General features: G+C 42.4%; 1 protein-coding gene across 1 annotated transcript in view; it reads right to left on the bottom strand.

The window, feature by feature from the left end:
• The window catches only part of XKR4 (XK related 4), a 274,894-nt gene extending 257,182 nt beyond the window's left edge, over nt 1–17,712 (bottom strand). Inside the window, exon 1 of the mRNA XM_024200808.1 lies at nt 16,907–17,712. Within this exon, the coding sequence (XP_024056576.1) occupies nt 16,907–17,712 (806 nt within the window). The remainder of the gene's footprint in view (nt 1–16,906) is intronic.
• Nucleotides 17,713–18,268: the final 556 nt, after the last annotated feature.

The following is an 18,268-nucleotide window of genomic DNA, read 5'->3' as shown; positions in this document are numbered from 1 at the left end:
ATGCACTATTGTTAAAGTTCAAAGTGGTTATTATTGAGTTGTCTCAACCCCATTAATTATCCTCTGCACTATATTTGGCTTCACTTGGGTAAACCTTTTTAATTGCCCAGTCTTTACTTACAGCGCATCTTTGTTTAAGATGCTATGAACTCTATTTATGTTTATGCCTTTTCCAATAAGCCTATATTAAATGTAGTTTTCACCATTATTACTGGAAATGTTAATGAGAACTCTATAGCTTACTACTATCACCCATAAATGTTCGTCTGTTTTACCAATCAGAAATGCCGGGTTCTTGGATGCTCTCAACTGAATTAAATTAAATTCTCTGCTACATCAAAAGGAGGATCCTGCCATCTACTATGTATAAGTCTTAGGTGAAAGAAACATTTCTATATTAAACTTTCATTTTAGTGTCCAAATGTTTCTATGTAGGATATATCTGTTCTGAAAACAGGTTTAACTTAAGAAAGCATGATACATAATGCACATTAAAATAATAACAATATTAATAGTTGGCACTTAGAGCGCTTTGCATCTGACCATCTCAAAGCACTTTACAAACATTATAGAACTGAATTTCACAACACCCTTTAGTGCAATTAAGTATTACCTTCATTCTACAGATGGTGAAACTGAGACAAAGACTACAGGGAAACATTTTCACAAGTGTCCACTATTTTGAGTGCCCAATTTGAGGTATCTTATATCCCTTTTCTCCATTAAAAAGACAGAGGAAAAAATAAGTTATTGTACTCTAGTGAAGGTAAATGGGTGATGCGGTTGCTCTCCATCCCTGAAAGTCAGGCATTAAGTGTTTCATGACACGCAGCCTAAGATCAAGCCAACCCAAGTTATGGACACATCAAAGCTTTGGCTTATCTAACTTGCTCAAGGACACAAAGGAAGTTTGCAACAGAGTCCGGAGAGGGGAAGAGACAAGACAGATTCCCTAGCTTTTTCTTTAGCCACAAGCCTCTGCTTCCTACTTTGATAGTTATCTAAGGACTCTGAGGAAAACAGACTGTGAATCTGCTATATGCCCAAGAGAAAAGCATATGCAGTGTGTTTTTTAAACCCTAAAACTACTTAAAATGAGGACAGACATTTTTAAAGCTTCTTTCAAAGCTACTTCCTATTCTACCAGACATATCAAAAATCAATGCCATTCCTCTTCTTTTCTTAAGTCTTATGTGACAAAGGTTGAATAAAATGTGAACAACCAGTCTCAGTCTCAAACATTAGGCTGTCTAAATGTGCTTCTCTGAGCTAATCAGGCAATTGAACATACATGTGTATTTTATGCTCCTGTTATTGGTTATATTAGCAAGAGAAATATGTGGAAACAGAACTATTACATATATAGTGGCAACATAAGGACACCTATGCAATTATTTTAAGATAGCAGAGATAGAGGATTCCAAAATGAAACAAAAAAAATTATTAGAGACAGACAGATTCCCATATTAAGAGATATTGAAGAGATCAGAAAGGTTTCCTTTTGAAAGGAGTCAAAAGAAGAGGAGACATACTTATTTTCTCATAATACAAGAAAAGGAAAGGCGGCAAATTTAAACTGAACAAAAGGAAATACTTTTTCCCACACTATGCATTATTAAACTGTGGAACTCATCATCTCAAGATGCCATTGATGAGCCTTGTAGAATTCTAAGCAAGGATTTGATATTTATATGGTTAATGAGGACATCCACAGTTACCTTAGATAAGATAAGTTATAAGGAATACAAACTTTTCTTTGAAGCACAAACCAACCATTAACTAATAGGAAATAACCTACCCACAGGGAAAGTCTCTTCCTAATCCTTAATTGTCCACAATGTGGTTCTCACACCTTCCTTTGAAGCACCTGGTACTGGCCCCTAGGACAATGGTCTCAATGAACCACTGGTCTTATCTGGTACAGCAATCCCTATGTTACCATCTTTGGGGAGGGGTGACCCTAAGCAGCCTTGTATTCACACCCTACATGTTACTGTCTCCTTCCTCACAGCAGCAATCAACTTTACATAGGGGTAACCCTCAGAAAAAAAACATTTCAAAGGGTGAGTGAACTGGAAAGTGAGGGGCAAAAACATCTCAATTCATCTCAAAGAAGACAAAGGAACCAGCCCTTTGACTTTGGGGAGATTTTGACCTGGGAATATATTGCTGAGAACATGTGGTAAGGATTTGATCTTGAGCCAAGTCTAGCTTGTTAAGTTTTAGCTACTAGAAAGCATTTTATTATTACTTCACTTATAACCATTTCTGACTTCAATACCTTATACTTGTGCTAATTTAAAATACCTCTCTTTGCAGTTATATAAACTTGTTTTATTTTAATCTAAATTAATCCAGTGTTGGTTTAAACTGAACTGTTTGGTAACGCCAATTAAAGTAGCAAACTGTTGAATATTGACCATTGACCAAGGGCAGCACACCTTTAATATGTGAGCTGTCCAGAAGAGGGCAGAACATGTTTTGGGGAAAATTCAGGACTGGGAGTAGGTTAGAGGTCACCCTGAAAGAAGTAACGAAGGCTGGTGGAAGTCAGAGCATGACTGGAACGTTGCTGACCGGCCGATGGGGTCAGAGCTTCTTGACCAGAGCTACAGCAATACATAGACACTCAGGGTGTGACCTGTGTGCTAGCTATTTGTGAGCAGCCCAGGCTGGGCACTACAACAGCAAAGAGTCACCCAAGGCTGCAGGACACAAAATGACAACCCCTCACAGATCTGGATTGCACCCCAAAATATGTGTGCACATACACATGTTTATTGGCTGAAAAATTTTCCAGCTGAAAAATGGGTTTAGTCAAAAAATAAAAAGCTTTCAGGGAAAATGTAATTTTCAACTAAAGGAATTTTTAAAATTTGAAATTACATACTTCATCTCTAAATTTTTGTTTGGGGTTTCAAAAACCAAATGGAAACAAGTTTTCAATTTATTTTGAAATAACCTATAAAAAAACTTTATTTTTTTTTATTTTATTAAAGAGTTGCTCAAAATTGTGGGGAGATAAGCCTGTGTTTTGAATAGCCATAATGTGTATTTTTAAATAACAAAAAACTAAGCACCAGATATTTCAAGGAATTAGTAGTGTGACCTACAACTTTCTGCTTTAGACAGGGCCGGCTCTAGGCACCAGCAAAACAAGCTGGTGCTTGGGGCGGCACATTTTTAGGGGCGGCATGGCTGGCGCCAGAATGCCACCCCTAAAAATGTGCCCCGGCCGCCCTAGCTCACCTCCGCTGCTGCTGCCGCTCGCGCGCCGCTACTCGCCCTCCCTCCCAGGCTCTCAAGCCTGGGAGGGAGGGGGAGCAGCGGCACGCGAATCAGCTGTTTCGCGCGCCGCGGCTGCTCGGAGTCTCCCCCTCCCTCCCAGGCTCTCAAACCTGGGAGGGAGGGGGAGACTCCGAGTGGCCGCGGCGCAGGCGCCGCTTCTCCCCCTCCCTCCTAGGCTTGAGAGCCTGGGGGGGAGGAGGCAGGGAAGGGGCGGAGTTGAGGCGGGGCCAGGGGTGGGGTAATTAAAAAGGGGGGGGGGGCGGCCAAAATTGTTTTTGCCTTGGGCGGCAAAAATCCTAGAGCCGGCCCTGGCTTTAGGACACCAAGTTGGTGATGCTAGAAAAGCGGTTACCAAGGCAGTTCAGTGCCTTTGTGAAATCAGTTGATCTCATGTTAGTTCCTTAGAAACAGGTGGCTGTCTCCACTGTGAGATTAAGAACTGAATAGGCATTGGAAATGGAACTACCCACATCCCGAGGGACAGATCCACTACACCAGGGCTGAGTTTCATTAGCAGAGCAGTATGGGGAAGCTTTTACTGCTATTGTTGAGGACAGATCTGGTATGTGGACAGACAGAATGCTTCATTTTCCTGGACAGTTAGTCTGGCACCTAAAATTTCCACCAAATTTGCTTAAAATAAAATGAACAATTTCAATATTTTAAAAGAAACTGACTGCTGTTGTCATATTGTTGGCTGTCAAACTTTCTTTAAACACAGAGAGAGAGAGAATAATTTAGTTTCATTATTCCAGATGGTGTTCTCAATCACATGAAATTTATGGTAACCACCACATCCACTGATTAATTCTGCCAATCCAAAGGAATTATGTGACTCTCCAGGGAAACATTTCTACCAATACCATTAGTATACTGATTAGACCAATAACATCCCAGCTAACAAAAATAATGACATAGCATAGCAACACTAGGTACTGTACTAAAGAAAAAATAAACTTTAAAGTGTATTTTAAGTCACAGTTTCTGTCACTATATACATAGAGGATCACAGGATTTAGAGATCAGGAGGAGGTATCTGGGCAGTGTAAATTACTCTGCAAACTCAGGGTAGAGGATATACCTTGTAGAGGATATACCAGTAACCAAACTAATACAACATATAACATATGGAGCCCATTATATCCTTAATCCAAAATTAACAAAAGACATTTGAGGTGACTATTCTACTTCGAGTTCTCAGTTTCTTAAAAAAATTAAGACAAATAAAAATTAGGGATAGAAGAATGCTTCGTAGCTTTTTTGGAGTTTGTATTTATGATTATATAAGAGAAAACTAACTGCAAGTTACAGAACTATAATTTTATTTCAGTGTGTTAGTGGGATTCAGTCCAGTCTCCAGGTATGGAATCCTTTCACCTCCCCAGTCCTTCAAAAAGGAATCAATTTTGTCGCTTTTCACTGGTTAGTGGGTAGGAGAAGATGAGCTGAGTTAACTCCTTGTTCACTATGGACTAAACTGCACCCCTGCATCCTCTCATATGCATTTTTCCTTTTATTCCCCTCCCCACTTTTGCTGTCCCAAACTCTATTCATATCCTTCCCTATTGCTGCCTCCCTTCATTTTTTAAAAAGCCTACTTTTGATGGGACTAACATTTCCACACCTATTTGTCCATTGGACATAACACCCTACATCAGAGGTGGGCAAACTATGGCCCGCGGGCCACATCCGGCCTGCGGGACCCTCCTGCCCGGCCCCTGAGCTCCTGGCCTGGGATGCTAGCCCCCAGCCCTTCCCCTGCTGTCCCACCTCCCCCACAGCCTCAGCTCGCTCCACCACCGGCAAAATGCTCTGGGCAGCCGGGCAGCCCAGCTGCAGAGCCCAGCCTGACCCGGTGCTCTGTGCTGCGCAGTGGCGATGGCGTGGCTGGCTCCAGGCGGGTGGCACAGCTGTAGCGCCGCCAGCCACCAGTGCTCCAGGCAGCGCGGTAAGGGGGCAGGGAGCAGAGGGGTTGGATAGAGGGCAGGGGAGTTCAGTGGGGGATGTGGATAGGGGTCAGGGTTGTCAGAGGGTGGGGAACAGGGGGGGTTTAATGGGGGCAGGAGCCCAGGGGGAGCAGTGAGGAAGGAGAGGAGGGGTTGGATGGGGCAGCAGGGGGCAGTCAGGGGCAGGAGTTCCAGGGGCAGTCAGGGAACAGGGAGGGTGGGACAGGGGTGGATGGGGCAGAGGTCCAGGGAGGGCGGGGGGACGCGTCAGGGAATGGAGGGGGTGGGTTGGATGGGGCAGGAGTCCCGGGGGGGCGTTAGGGAGGGCAGGCCACGCCCCCCTCCCCTAACCAGCCCCCCATACAATTTCTGAAACCCGATGCGGCCCTCAGGCCAAAAAGTTTGCCCACCCCTGCCCTAAATAGATAATGTTGATACAATGGACAAAACTGATATTACACTTTATAAACAAGCTTCAACAACAAAACAAACTCAAACCTTCACCTGCAAACAAAGGTGCTGTTTAATTTTTTTATGTGTTGAAACAAAGTATCCAATTAAAAAACCCTCTTTATTTAACTGTTATGATTGACATGTTATACAAGAAAATTAGCTTAAGTGGAAGGAATATAAAAAAAACCCCTATTATTACATAAGTAAAATGAGAGTGAAATTGTCATGTTGCTGGAAACTGCATATCTTTTCATAAAATTTGTCCTTATAGTCCAAGAATAGTGACTAGAGCTCATTGGTAGAGATAGAATATTCTTTTAGACTACCAGATAAACTTTGCAGCAAATGGTCCAAAGCACTCTAGTACAAACAAGAATAAAACTGGAAGCCATAGCTCACTTTAAGATGTTATTCTTTCTTCCATTCCACAGGAGATTCGTATATGGAAACTGACCTTTCAGCCATAAATAGTCTTCCAATTGTAACACTGCATAAGGTAGTTTTATTCAGAACATTCATCTGTTTGCAGAAATCTTCTGTGAGAATTAGGAATAAAGCATCCAAAAATGAGTTATGCGCCTGAAACATTTTCTTTTTTTTATTTACGTATAGTCACTTCTATATTTGCACTAGAGAGTTCTAGTATTCTTTGTATGGCAACATGAAATCCTCTAAAACACAAACTCTTAAAAGGTGAAAGATGTATAGGATTACAACAACCCAAGTACTAATTCCTCCAGATACAAGTTGCTAAAAACATCCTTTTGGCAAACAACAATAAGTTCACCTCCTTGGACCAAATGGACTGGCAAAAGCATTAGTGTTTACACAGTGCTCTGAAAAAGCAAAGTCCTATATAAGTACTAAGTATTCCTATAAGAGAAACCTGTTTTTAGTTTGTAATTTGTGGTATCTTTCCTTCTAAAGTCTCTCAGCAACATTTATACGCAGTTAGGGTTATAAGGATAAACTGAACAGAGAGACTAATTGGTATACCATCTTATAGTAAGTGATTCCAAAGAACTGTAATGGAGCTTCACATTAATATCTCAAAACATAACATCCATCTACATATCACTGTGTCTCAACAAAAGAAAAGAAATGTTTATACTACTGAATGGATTAATAGCAGCTAAAATGTATTAGCATAGATAAATTCCCTCTAAATGGAACTACCCCTTCTGCTGCTGCTCTGTCAATCAATCACCTCTCATGAGCACTTAAGTCGAAGGAAACAACACAGTTAGCCAGAGGACTTAAGTCAAAAATGCCTGTGGCCTCATCGAAGAAAAATGATACTTCTGAGTTGTAGCCTTCCTGTACAATGAGAAACAGATGGGAAGGCTATGCAATAATCTTTTCTAGAAAACAACTAACATGAATTTGGACTCAAATGTAACAAAACTGACAGATTTCAAAACACAGAAAAATTAGTGACAGTTTGACATGTTATCATGTGAGGTTCAATGACAGTTGGAATTACTGACCATCTAACTCCTACACTGTAACAGGACAGAAATATCAGAAACATCACAGTGAGATGCTAGAAACACATCTTGGGAATACAATCTTTTGGTTACTGGAATGGGAGGAAAATAGACATCCTTCATTTTTTGAAAAATATGGGACCTAAATATACAGCAGAAGATAATCAAAGTATCATTTATTGGCCTTACTAGGTATCCTAGATGTGCCCTAAATCTGACACTGAGGGCCAGATCCTCAGATGGTGTAAAGTGGCATGGCTCTAGTGAAGTCAATGAAACTATGCTGATTTACACCAGCTGAAGACCTGACCCTGAAGACAGTGCAGAAAAAGTGAGTGTCTTTAAGACTTGCAAGACAATTCTAGTGGCAGATTGTAAACCTAGAAATACCTAATGGTAAAGAATAAAAAGCCTCATTTTCCCCAAGTAAATAAGAACAAAAACCTATCACCACCCAACACCTCATCTCAGGCCAGAAGCAGAGAGTTCCTTCCTTTGAGAAGAGCATGTGTCACCAGTTAGCTGAGGCACCTAGAACTTGATAGCAATTGCTCTTCCACCATGAGATCCTTACCTTTTGCACTTCTAGGTTTAATTACTGTAATATTCTCTACATAGCACTACACATGAAGATGTCTTAGAACTTTAGCTGGTGCAAAATGCAGCAACTCACTTCGTACTGTTTCTCTCATGGAACATATTATACTATATAATATTATGTATTATATTAACCTGTGTATAATAATTTGCTTTCATTCCTGTCTACCTTACAGACCATCTTTCTGCTCATGTTCCTTCTGGATAGAAGAGGTCAGTTAATACATTTGAACCAACAACTCCAGATTTAAAACAGAGAATGCTGTCTCAGCAAACTTAAGGCAGTGGTACACGGGTCTGGGATTCTCTCCCCCTGCCAAAGTTTATTAATCTTCAGGACACAATTCAAAGCCCATGCATTCAGGACTTTGTACTGGAAAAGATGGTGGGACGTAACTTTTGTAGGAGGAAAGTTTATAGAAGCCTATAAGTCAGATTGATTCCTTTAACTGGTTGTGAACTGGCCTGCTGAAAGAGAGAAAGAAAGCAGAGCTTTGTGAATGTGTATTTAAAGCACTTTTTTATAAATCTGCAAAAAGTGAAGTGGTTTTGGTGTTTATTTTTGCTTCAGAAATAATCAGCTCTAGTATGTTCATCAGACTCCCTTCTGAACATGCAAGATCAAGAATCTTGAATTCTTCTAGAACAATGCAGTAGGGAAAACAGAATGGTGTTTGGACAGACATTTAATTAACATGGTTGCACTGCGTCCCTGCTGTTTGTTTCATTTCTTACATCACTGTATGGTAAATACCATTACTCTTTGTGACAAGTTGTTATAAAGCGCAATAAATAAAAAGTTTTAAAACCTAATTATTTTCATACACAATTCACAGGTTATTCACCCTGATACGTGCTTTGCCTGTTTCCTTCCTTTCCCCTCCTAATATCTTTTGAGCTTCCAAAACTGCTAGCTAAGCAAAATGAGTAAAAAAAAATGTAACTGTCTCAAAAACAGTGTGTGAGAAAACTCATACAAAGATTAAGACATGTTTGCAATATTTCCCAGCATGCTCCATGCCTCTCGGATATAGACGATACAAATTCAACATGTTACATGCCTTAATTTAACCAAATCAAAAGCTGTGTTCACTTTCTGCATTGCACTTGGAGTCTTCATTTTTACTGTTTGAGAACTCTAAATCTCTGGCCTTTGTCCCAATTGCCCACCATGGAGGAACACTATCTGTGGTTATGTTCATTTTGCTGACTCATTACTCAAGTTGAAATAAATATATTAACAAAATCATGTCTGTTGCTATTTTTCTTAACTTGTATTATTTTGTTCTCTATTCCAACTCAAGGGTCCAATCATGCAGTCCTTTACTCAGGTGCACTTAAGAAATAACTGTAGGGATAAGCCTTATGTACAGCAGCCATTATCTCCCTTGACAGCTGCATTCCTCAGAAACCATGCAACTGTCAACTAATTGCGAGGGTGAGACTCATGAGGACAGCATCCAAACTTCCTTGGCAACTGACCCAGTTTTACCAAGCTCATTTCCATAGGAGAGCAGAGGTATTACAAATCCCACTACTTTCAGAACCAAATGTCACTTCCAAATCACTTCAGCTTAACTTTTCCGCAATACGACCTAGGAAGGAGAAGGAAGAGAAATGAGTTTTAGAAGTTACACATTTGGTCCTCTAGAGGACATGAATTGCCTGGGCAGAGATGCCTGAAGGAGAGCAAAGAAGAGGCAGTGAGGAGATTTAAGATGAGGGTGGCTGGTGCTCTACCAATTAAAAAAATGGAGACACTCTGTGCTTCTTCCAGTGTTGTTCTGCCAGCATGTGAACCCACCCTTACTTTGAAAATACATGACCTCTCTAAGACTACTAGCACTGCAGTGCTAGCTGCACCCGCATTTTCCCTGTGCTTCCCAAACCTGTAGCCAAATGTCTATCTCAAGCAGCAGATGTACTTGGAGGACAGGGCTGCATAATTACTTCTAGATGCACATATGCATGGGTGTGACCCTAACAGCCCCGTTATGTCAACTGGCAAAGGGTGCATTCAACACACTGTTGTCAGAACATTTAGCCAAACTGTGTCCTGTAAGATATCATAAAAACTGGTGACATGCTGGTCATGAAGATCATTGTGTGATGTATTATGTACAGGTTGTGTATAATGAGTTATGTATGTGTGCTGGAAATATGTTCTTAAAATACATTTTTAAGGCAGTCGATAGACAAGCCTGCTTTAGACAAAAGAATGTGAATTTACCTGTCTGGGTCGAGCTTTGTAAGCCAGGAACAATGAAATTACATTTACATATCAGGTAAACAAAGCAATCAACATAACAAGTAGTGAAGGAAACTGCTTGGTGAGCACTCCACGGGGCCTGAACCTCCAGGAGGTCTTTGTGGTTCTTGAGGCAAAGACAATGGACTTTGGGAAATATAAGGGGAACAAAAAGACAGTCTAAGGCCATGTCTACACTGCACTTTCATCATTAAAACTTTTGTCACTCAGGTGTGTGAAAAAATACATCCATGAATGACAACAATTTTAACGACGAAAAGTGCCAGTGTGGACAGCGCTTCACCGATGAAACTACTGCCCCTCATTGGGGGGTGGTTTTATTTTATCACCAGGAGAGCTCTTTCCCAGCAACAAAAAGCGGCTACACTGCTCACCTTATAATGGTGCAGCTGCAGCGGCATAGCTGCGCCGTTGTAAGGTGCGAGGTGTAGACATAGCGAAATTTTCCATCACTTAGGGGCTGAAGGGGAGATGCTGGTAGCTTGATATAAGTGAGAAACTGTATTAGGCAAAGTCATAGCTTGCAAGAATTAAGTTTTAGACACTAGGAAGCATGCTATTCTTTTTTGTAACCATTTTTTAATCTCTTAGTCTTGCTTGGTATCACTTAAATCTATGTTTTTATTAATAAACTTATTCTTGGTTTATTACAAAACCATCTGAGTGCTGTTATAGTAAAGTAAAGTACAGGACCTCAGCTAAACTAACAGACTGGTGTGTACACTGCCTCTTCGGAGGCAGCAAACTTAATTTCTGCAAGTGCCCAGTCAGAGGGACTGGACACAGCAGAGACACGTCTCCAGGGAACTTGGGTTCACTGATTGCAAGGCAAGGTTTAGACTGGAGGAGTTTGCTGGTGAGATGAACAGACTGGTGCGGCAGGGAGCTGTCTCATAGTGTAAGCTCCAGCAAAGCTCTCTCTTGCTAAGGCAGAGAGGTAACACAGCAGTTCTGAGTGCCCTGAGCAGAGCATCACAATGGGTTAAACACAGAATGTATCAGAGGCATGAATAAGAAAACATCCACAGCTATGTCTGCACGCAAAATTAAAAAAAAAAAAAAAAGAAAAGAAAGCAATTAACAGATTGTGTAGGTAGTTGAATTTATACTATAAAGCCAAAAATCTGCCCTCAGTTACACTCAACCAACCATGCTAACTTCAGTGGGACTGTAACCGAGGACCAGTCCTGGCTGACAGTCTGCAGAGATCTGCCAAATCTTTTCACAGATGGCCTTTTTTCTTCCAAATGGCAGAATTCAGTCCTCAATACAATGGTTTGTAGAAATTAGTGACAAAATACAAAAGAAAAACCTAAATTTTTATTCATAAAACATTTGTGGCTCATCTGCAGTCATACCACATTTTCTTTTTGTTATACTGTAGTAAAAGTTCATTTTAAACCACTGTTTCACAGCATCACCCCAGGCAGCATTAAAACCCTCATTAATTTCCCATTAGCACACTTCAATTAATATGTAATTGTTTTCGGCAATCACACTTATATTTGTAAATAAGAATTAATCTTGAACGTAATATTAAGAAAGGCCAGCTTCTAGTAATTCAATAGCTTAACAAAATTAATAATTTGAACCAAAATATTTTCTTTGTGCAAAGATATTGAGAGGCCAAGTCATATCAAAATATGTATCACGGTGGGTACTCACACATGTACCCAAACCTACTGGGCTCAGAACTGGCTTTCATAATGTCCAGACACAACTACTGCAATTCTCTATATTTAGGAATGAAGCTCCATGCACTGAGATAGTTCCAGAGAACTCAGAATGCAGCAAGCCAACTGCTCAGCAACAGAGGTCACCAGGAACACATCACCCCAATTTGTTACTCTCAGTATGAACTTCCTGTTAAATTCAGAGTCCAGTTCCAGGTCACCATTTCAACACCCTGCATGGAACTGTTCCTAGCTATTTGAGCGATTGTCTCTCCACATGACCACCACTTCCTCGATATCTAAGTTCCACTGGAGCAGTAAATCAGCTGGCAAATAAGGGATGGCTGACGACCTCTGGAGTCAGAAACTTCACAGGAGATGGACCTCACTGTCAGATGCAATGAGAATGAACAACAGCTTCCATGCTTTCACAGCTAAGCACAAAACCCACTTCTTATATCCTCACATTCATAGTTATGTATATCTGGCTCAAACCAACCAAACAACAAAAAGCAACCTCAACACCCAAGTCTTCTTGCTGGCAGGGAGAATGCAAGGTATAATTGTCATTTTTACTTATTGAAATTGCTCAGGTATTATGGTAATAGGACAATAGAAGAACCTAGGTAGATGGAGTAGATTTAACCAGGGCCAAAGGAAAACAAGTAAAAATTGAAAACTAAGACAGAACCCCCAAGCAAAGAGAAGAAAGTAGCACAGGTTTTCAACAGCGGGGACTTCAATCCTTAGACTATATGTGCATGTAGGACTAATATGACACACACACAATGTGTAGTATACCATGGTGGCCTGCCAAAGAAGGAACTCCTAATGAGTGCAAACCAAATTTCACAAAAAGGTCAGCCTGCATTCTGAGTGCTTACATGACAACCTCTCAGGCCAGCGTACATCCTTTGTCAGGTGGGAGAGGTTTCAGTTCCATGGACTTCCTATTGGAATTGGAATTGTGCTTACTTTTCCAAAAAGAAGTACCTATTTTCCAGAGTGTACACTTCCTTTGGACCCATGACTGCACTGAGAAGTGTTGACGTAATATATTTAGATGTCTGTAAGATGTTTAAGTTGATTAAAAAACTAAAATATAAAATTAACATGGCACACATTAAAGGATTAAAAATTGGCTAATTGTAAAAAACAGGGAATCATCATTGAGTGGGTCTATCTCCAGTGGGGTTCCCTAGGGACCAGCTCTTGATGCTACACTATTTTACATCTTTCTCAATGACCTGAAAGAAAACAAAATCATCACTGATAAAATTTGCAGATGACCACAAATTAAGGGAGTGGTAAATAATGAAGAGGACAGATTACTGATTGAGAGCAATCAAGATCGCTTGGTAAACTGAGCACAAGCAAATAATATGTGTTTTAATATGGCTAAGTGAAAACATACATATCTGAAAACAAAGGATGTAGGTAATAATTATAGGGAGACCCTATCCTGGGAAGCAGTGACTCTGAAAGAAAGCTTGGGGGTCTTGGTGGATAATCAGCTGAACATGAGCTCCCAACATGATGCTGTAGTGAAAAGAACAAATGTCATCCTGGGATGCATAAACAGGGGAATCTTTAGTGGAAATAGAGAGGTTATTTTACCTCTGTATTTGGCACTGGTGCAACTGCTGCTGGAATGCTATGTCCAGTTCTGATGCCCACAATTCAAGAAGGATAGTGATAAATTGGAGAGGGTTCAAAGAAGAGAAGCGAGCATGATGACATTAGAAAACATGCCTTATAGTGATAGACTCAAGGAACTCGAGAAGATACATAGGGAACAAATATTTAATAATTAGCTCTTCAATCTAGCAGAGAAAGGTATAACACGATCCAATGGCGGAAAGTTGAAGTGAGACAAATTCAGACTGGAAATAAGACATACATTTTTAACGGTCAGAGTAATTAATCATGAGAACAATTTACCAACATCATGGTGGATTCTCCATCACTGACAATTTTTAAATAAAGTTTGGATGTTTTTCTAAAAGATGTGCTCTAGGATTATTTTGAGGAAGTTCTATGGCCTGTGTTACACAGGAGATTAGACCAGATGATCATAATGGTCCCTTCAGCCTTCAAATCTATGGGAATGGTACAAGCACACCTCTTTTCTCATATCATTCACTTTTGATGACCATAAGGACTCTGACTTTCATGAAATATACTGGGGAGGAAAGGAACAAATTAGGCAAATGGACTATAAACAATAACTATGTAAAATACTACAAACTCTGGGCTATAAAATACTATTTCTCTCTATATTTTCATAAGTCTAGTTAAGTTACCAATAATCAGCTAACAATCTGGTCAAATTCTATTTTATTGATCAAACAACAAGGCATGCTATAACATAAATAAGGTTGCTGAGTTTGATATTCATGTGGGTTTTATGGCATTAAAATGGACACAATTTATGAAGAAAAATTATAACAACGGATAGTCAGCAAGTTTAAGGGCAAAGAATTAAGCACTCTTCCATGAAGCAAAATCTCATGCACAAAGAATTTAATCATAGAAAAATAATTTTAAAAAACAAACAAACAAACAAACAAAAAACACAAGGGTCTGAAGAACCCTCAATCCCAACTCACCATGCTGCCTACACCACCATGCAATGTTGGAACATATCCAGTTCTACCCACAAACCCTACGCCCACCCTGCATGTTCCAATCCAGAGAGATATCGTGGAGTTTTGCTCTGTGGCACTCAGGGTGATGCAGACTCTCTTTGTATTGCCTCTTTACAGACTGCCACCTCCCACGTACAACTGAAATGCTTCACTCCTGCGACTTTGACCATTCTGGGGGTAGGTGGGGCAGGGAATTTGTTCTCAATATATTCAAATTACATGGTATCAGATCATGCTTACTAAGATCTCGATCGGCAAACAAATACACATGAGCAACTTTACACACATGAATAGTGTCATTGTACTTAATGGCATCACTCATGTGCCTAAAGGTACTTGTGTGTTTGCAGGATTGGGTCCAAATATGAATTATTATGCATCTCACTGGGAGTCCTGAGTTCAGCCCCACATGGGGGAAGTACACAAGCAATCTTGAACAAACATTTTGTTGGTTGAAATTCTATTTGCTTCTCAATCAGTCAATGTTTAGAAAACCTGTGATTTTGGATTAGTCTCAACATAACTTTGATAAAAAATAATATTCAAGACACTGTAAAGTATTTGTTGTAAAAAGGAAATGTGTAATAACAAATGATCAATTTAATATTGTCAAACTCACTAGATTATTATTTAATATTTATATTAAAGTAGTATCCAAAGGCCACAGCCAGATTTGTGTTGTTAAGAGACAATCTCTCACCAAAAAGGGGGATCTCTGGAAGTTAAATTCCAAATTTGGAACATTGTACTGAGTCCAAATATTAAACAGAAATATTAAAATAATTCTTACTAAATGATATGACAATGATAGGAAATCTTTTTACAACAAATGCTAATAAAACACCTCTTCTAAAAATATACCTTCCACCAGTCAAAAAAGAAACTTCAATAATACTTCCAACTGTTGCTTCAGTAGATTGCTACATTCAGCATAGCTGAAACATTGTTTTTGTATACCATAATTTTATTTTGAAATTGTAACTGTCTGCATACATTATGCTTCCCCAAAACTAGGTTGCTTAAACAGTGGTAAAATTCACTTGCAAATGACTATGCCTCAATTTAAAATCTATTCTGGAACTGAAATTATATTCTTAAACATCTTTTGGGGATGAAGAAAAGACAGTATCTAATAGAACACATAAGCTACTTGGTACTTAATAGTATTGCAGTATTTGAAACTATACAGTTACTATGGCATAGTTTTTGCCAAAAACTTTAATACCAATGATGATATTCAGTGTAAGTGTCCTTTCAATCAAGTACCATAGACGATATAAACCATTAGAACATGGCCTTTCCATGAACAACACATTATAGATAAGTAACTATTTAAAAGTTTGTTGTCTGAAATATTTTTTACCATACAACATGTATGAAAAATGGACAAGATGATTTGAGAACTAGATGTTATATAAATAGATGTTATCCAAGCACAACTACAGGACTATACATCCCTAGGCAGTGAGTGCATCCCTTTTCTAGCTATAATCTTTACTCTCTCCGAAGTTCTCTAATCACATTAATTTTGTGTATACATGAAGGCAATTCTAGATAATATTAATTATATGGTATATTTTTCTCAAAACACTAATTTTTTTTAACTTCACTCAGAAAGTTAAGGTTTGCCAGACTTTGGGATAATATAAATCTGGAGGTGTATTATGTTTTAGATTGCAAGTTGATGTAATCTGGGTGTAATGTGACTGTTTACCATGTGCAGCAAATCAGAAGACAACTAAACAACCAGTTTAAACGTCCACTAGCATTAAAACTTGGGAAGGTTTACGATTCTTACCATTGCCTCCCCTTTTTTTTTTTTTTTTTTTTTAGGGTTTTTACATAAATCCTCCTCTTAAGGTAACTAGCCATCCTGATATTATCAGGACTGTCCAAATATTAGGGGCTTTTAGTAGAATCCTATTCCCCCTCCCCAGGACCTTATTACCCCCCAACGTGATTTTTCACACTTGCTATCTGGTCATCCTACCTCCTCTAGAGCCATGCACAATGATTCAGCCATCCAAATCACCTCAACGCATTACAACAGCCAGTTCTCCAGAGGCAGTTACCAATACTTTTTGCATGGTTGTCACACTGCATATTTAATACAATCAAATCAAAAATAGTGTGCGAGCAGGGGTATGCAATATATTCACTGTCTACCTACCCAGCCACTCGGAAACGGATAGTATTGCCGGTGGTAGCAATGGAATGGATTTATCCATGTTCCCTCGCACACGTAGGAGCTACCTAGTTTGGATAACATTCTAATCCAGTGGGAGTGTGTATTTGCACGCTCACGCATCCACACTACAGAGAATTGCATACGCCCAAACTACATTATTTACAGGGTCACTTGCTTCCCGAAAAGAAAGAGGAAAAGCTTAATAGCAATCCAAGTTTTCGCTCAATTAAATACGCAAGAGGAGCCCCTCCCCATCCTCCCAACATCACCACCGGACGGGTAGGAGCCGAACCCCGAGGGGAGCCCAGGGAAGCTGTGGCCGGTAAGGGGGCTGTAAGCAGGGTAAAGGGGCTGTACCTCCAGATCTGCCCGAGCTGCAGGATGTGGATGAGGGACTGCAGGAGCCAGATGCAGAAGGCGCAGGAGGCGGACCTGCTCTTGCCGGCCCTGCCGCCGCTGGTGCTGCTGCTGTTGCTGCTGTTGGTGGCCGTGGTGGCGTTGCTTTTGCTGGCGTTGGACGCCTGCCTCTGCGGCGTGCAGGGGCGAGGGGCGTCCATGTCCCCGGCCGCCGAGCCGCTGCTCACCAGCAGTTTGCTCTCGGCTGCCGGGCAGTGGCCGGTAGCTGCGGCGGCGGCGGCGCTGTCCTCGGTGCTGAAGTCGTGCACGAACCAGCGGAAGCTGAACACCTGCACGGAGAGGGAGCCGAGCAGCACGAAGAAGAGGGTCAGCCCGAAAAACCAGCGGTCGCCCCGCAGGTAGTAATCGACCGCCAGCCAGATGTCGGTGCCCACGTCGGCGAAGTACACGGCCAAGGCGGCCAGGATCCACAGGCAGTCCCACAGCGAGTAGCGCCGCTGCTCCCGGCCCAGCCGCAGGCACAGCGACGACGAGCCCCCGCCCGAGCCCCGGGAGCCGCCACCGCCGCCTCTTCCCCCACCGCCGCCGCAGCAGCAGCTGGGGCCGCCGCCCGAGCCGTCCCCGCCGCTGCCGCTGCAGCAGCCGCCCCCCGGTGCCTCGTCGTCGCCGCCGCCCGGCCCCGCGCCCGAGGGCAGCTCCGGGGCCAGCGCCTGCACCGAGCCCGAGTGGTCCGAGTTCTGCAGCGGCGTGAACGCCACCTCGCCGCCCTTCTTCATCTTCAGCCGCCCGTCCGACTTCGCGGCCATGATGCCTCCGCCCCGCCGCCGGGGAGAGCGCGCCTTTATCCCGCGCCTCCCCCTGCTCCTCCCCCGCCGCCGCCGCTCCGCTCCCCTGCCCGGCTACGGGCGCGGGCCGCCGGCTCCTCCCGGGGCCGCAGCGCCTGGAGCGCCGCCTGCCTGTGGGGAGCCACGCTCAGCCCCCGCGCCCCGCCACCCGCGCGCCCCGCCCGAGCCGGCAGCAGCCGCGGGACCGCTCCCCGGACCGGCGCATCCCTCCGCCCTCCGCCGCCGCCACCCAGCTGACTGACGCCGGGAAAGAGGATGACCTCATCCCTTCCTCCTCGCTGCCGCCGCCGCCCCCAGCACCAGCCGCGGCGCGCGGGCGGGGAGGGGGCGGGGCACCCAGCGCCGCGGGAGGCAGGGAGTGAAGGGGGGGGCGCGGAAGGGGGAAGCTACCTGCCTGTCCGTGGGTGCGGGGACGGGGAGCGGCCAGGAACTGCGCTGGGGAGGGGCCACGGGGTGGATGAGGGGTCACTGGGGAGGGCAGGGGTTGGGATGGAGGCGGGGAGTTAGGGCGGAGGAG

The sequence above is a fragment of the Terrapene carolina genome, unplaced genomic scaffold, assembly GCF_002925995.2.
Source record: "Terrapene carolina triunguis isolate 2854851 unplaced genomic scaffold, T_m_triunguis-2.0 Scaffold58, whole genome shotgun sequence".
Classification (NCBI taxonomy): domain Eukaryota; kingdom Metazoa; phylum Chordata; order Testudines; family Emydidae; genus Terrapene; species Terrapene triunguis.
Note: the sequence above shows the minus strand (reverse complement) of the source record. Positions and strands in the feature narration are given on the sequence as shown.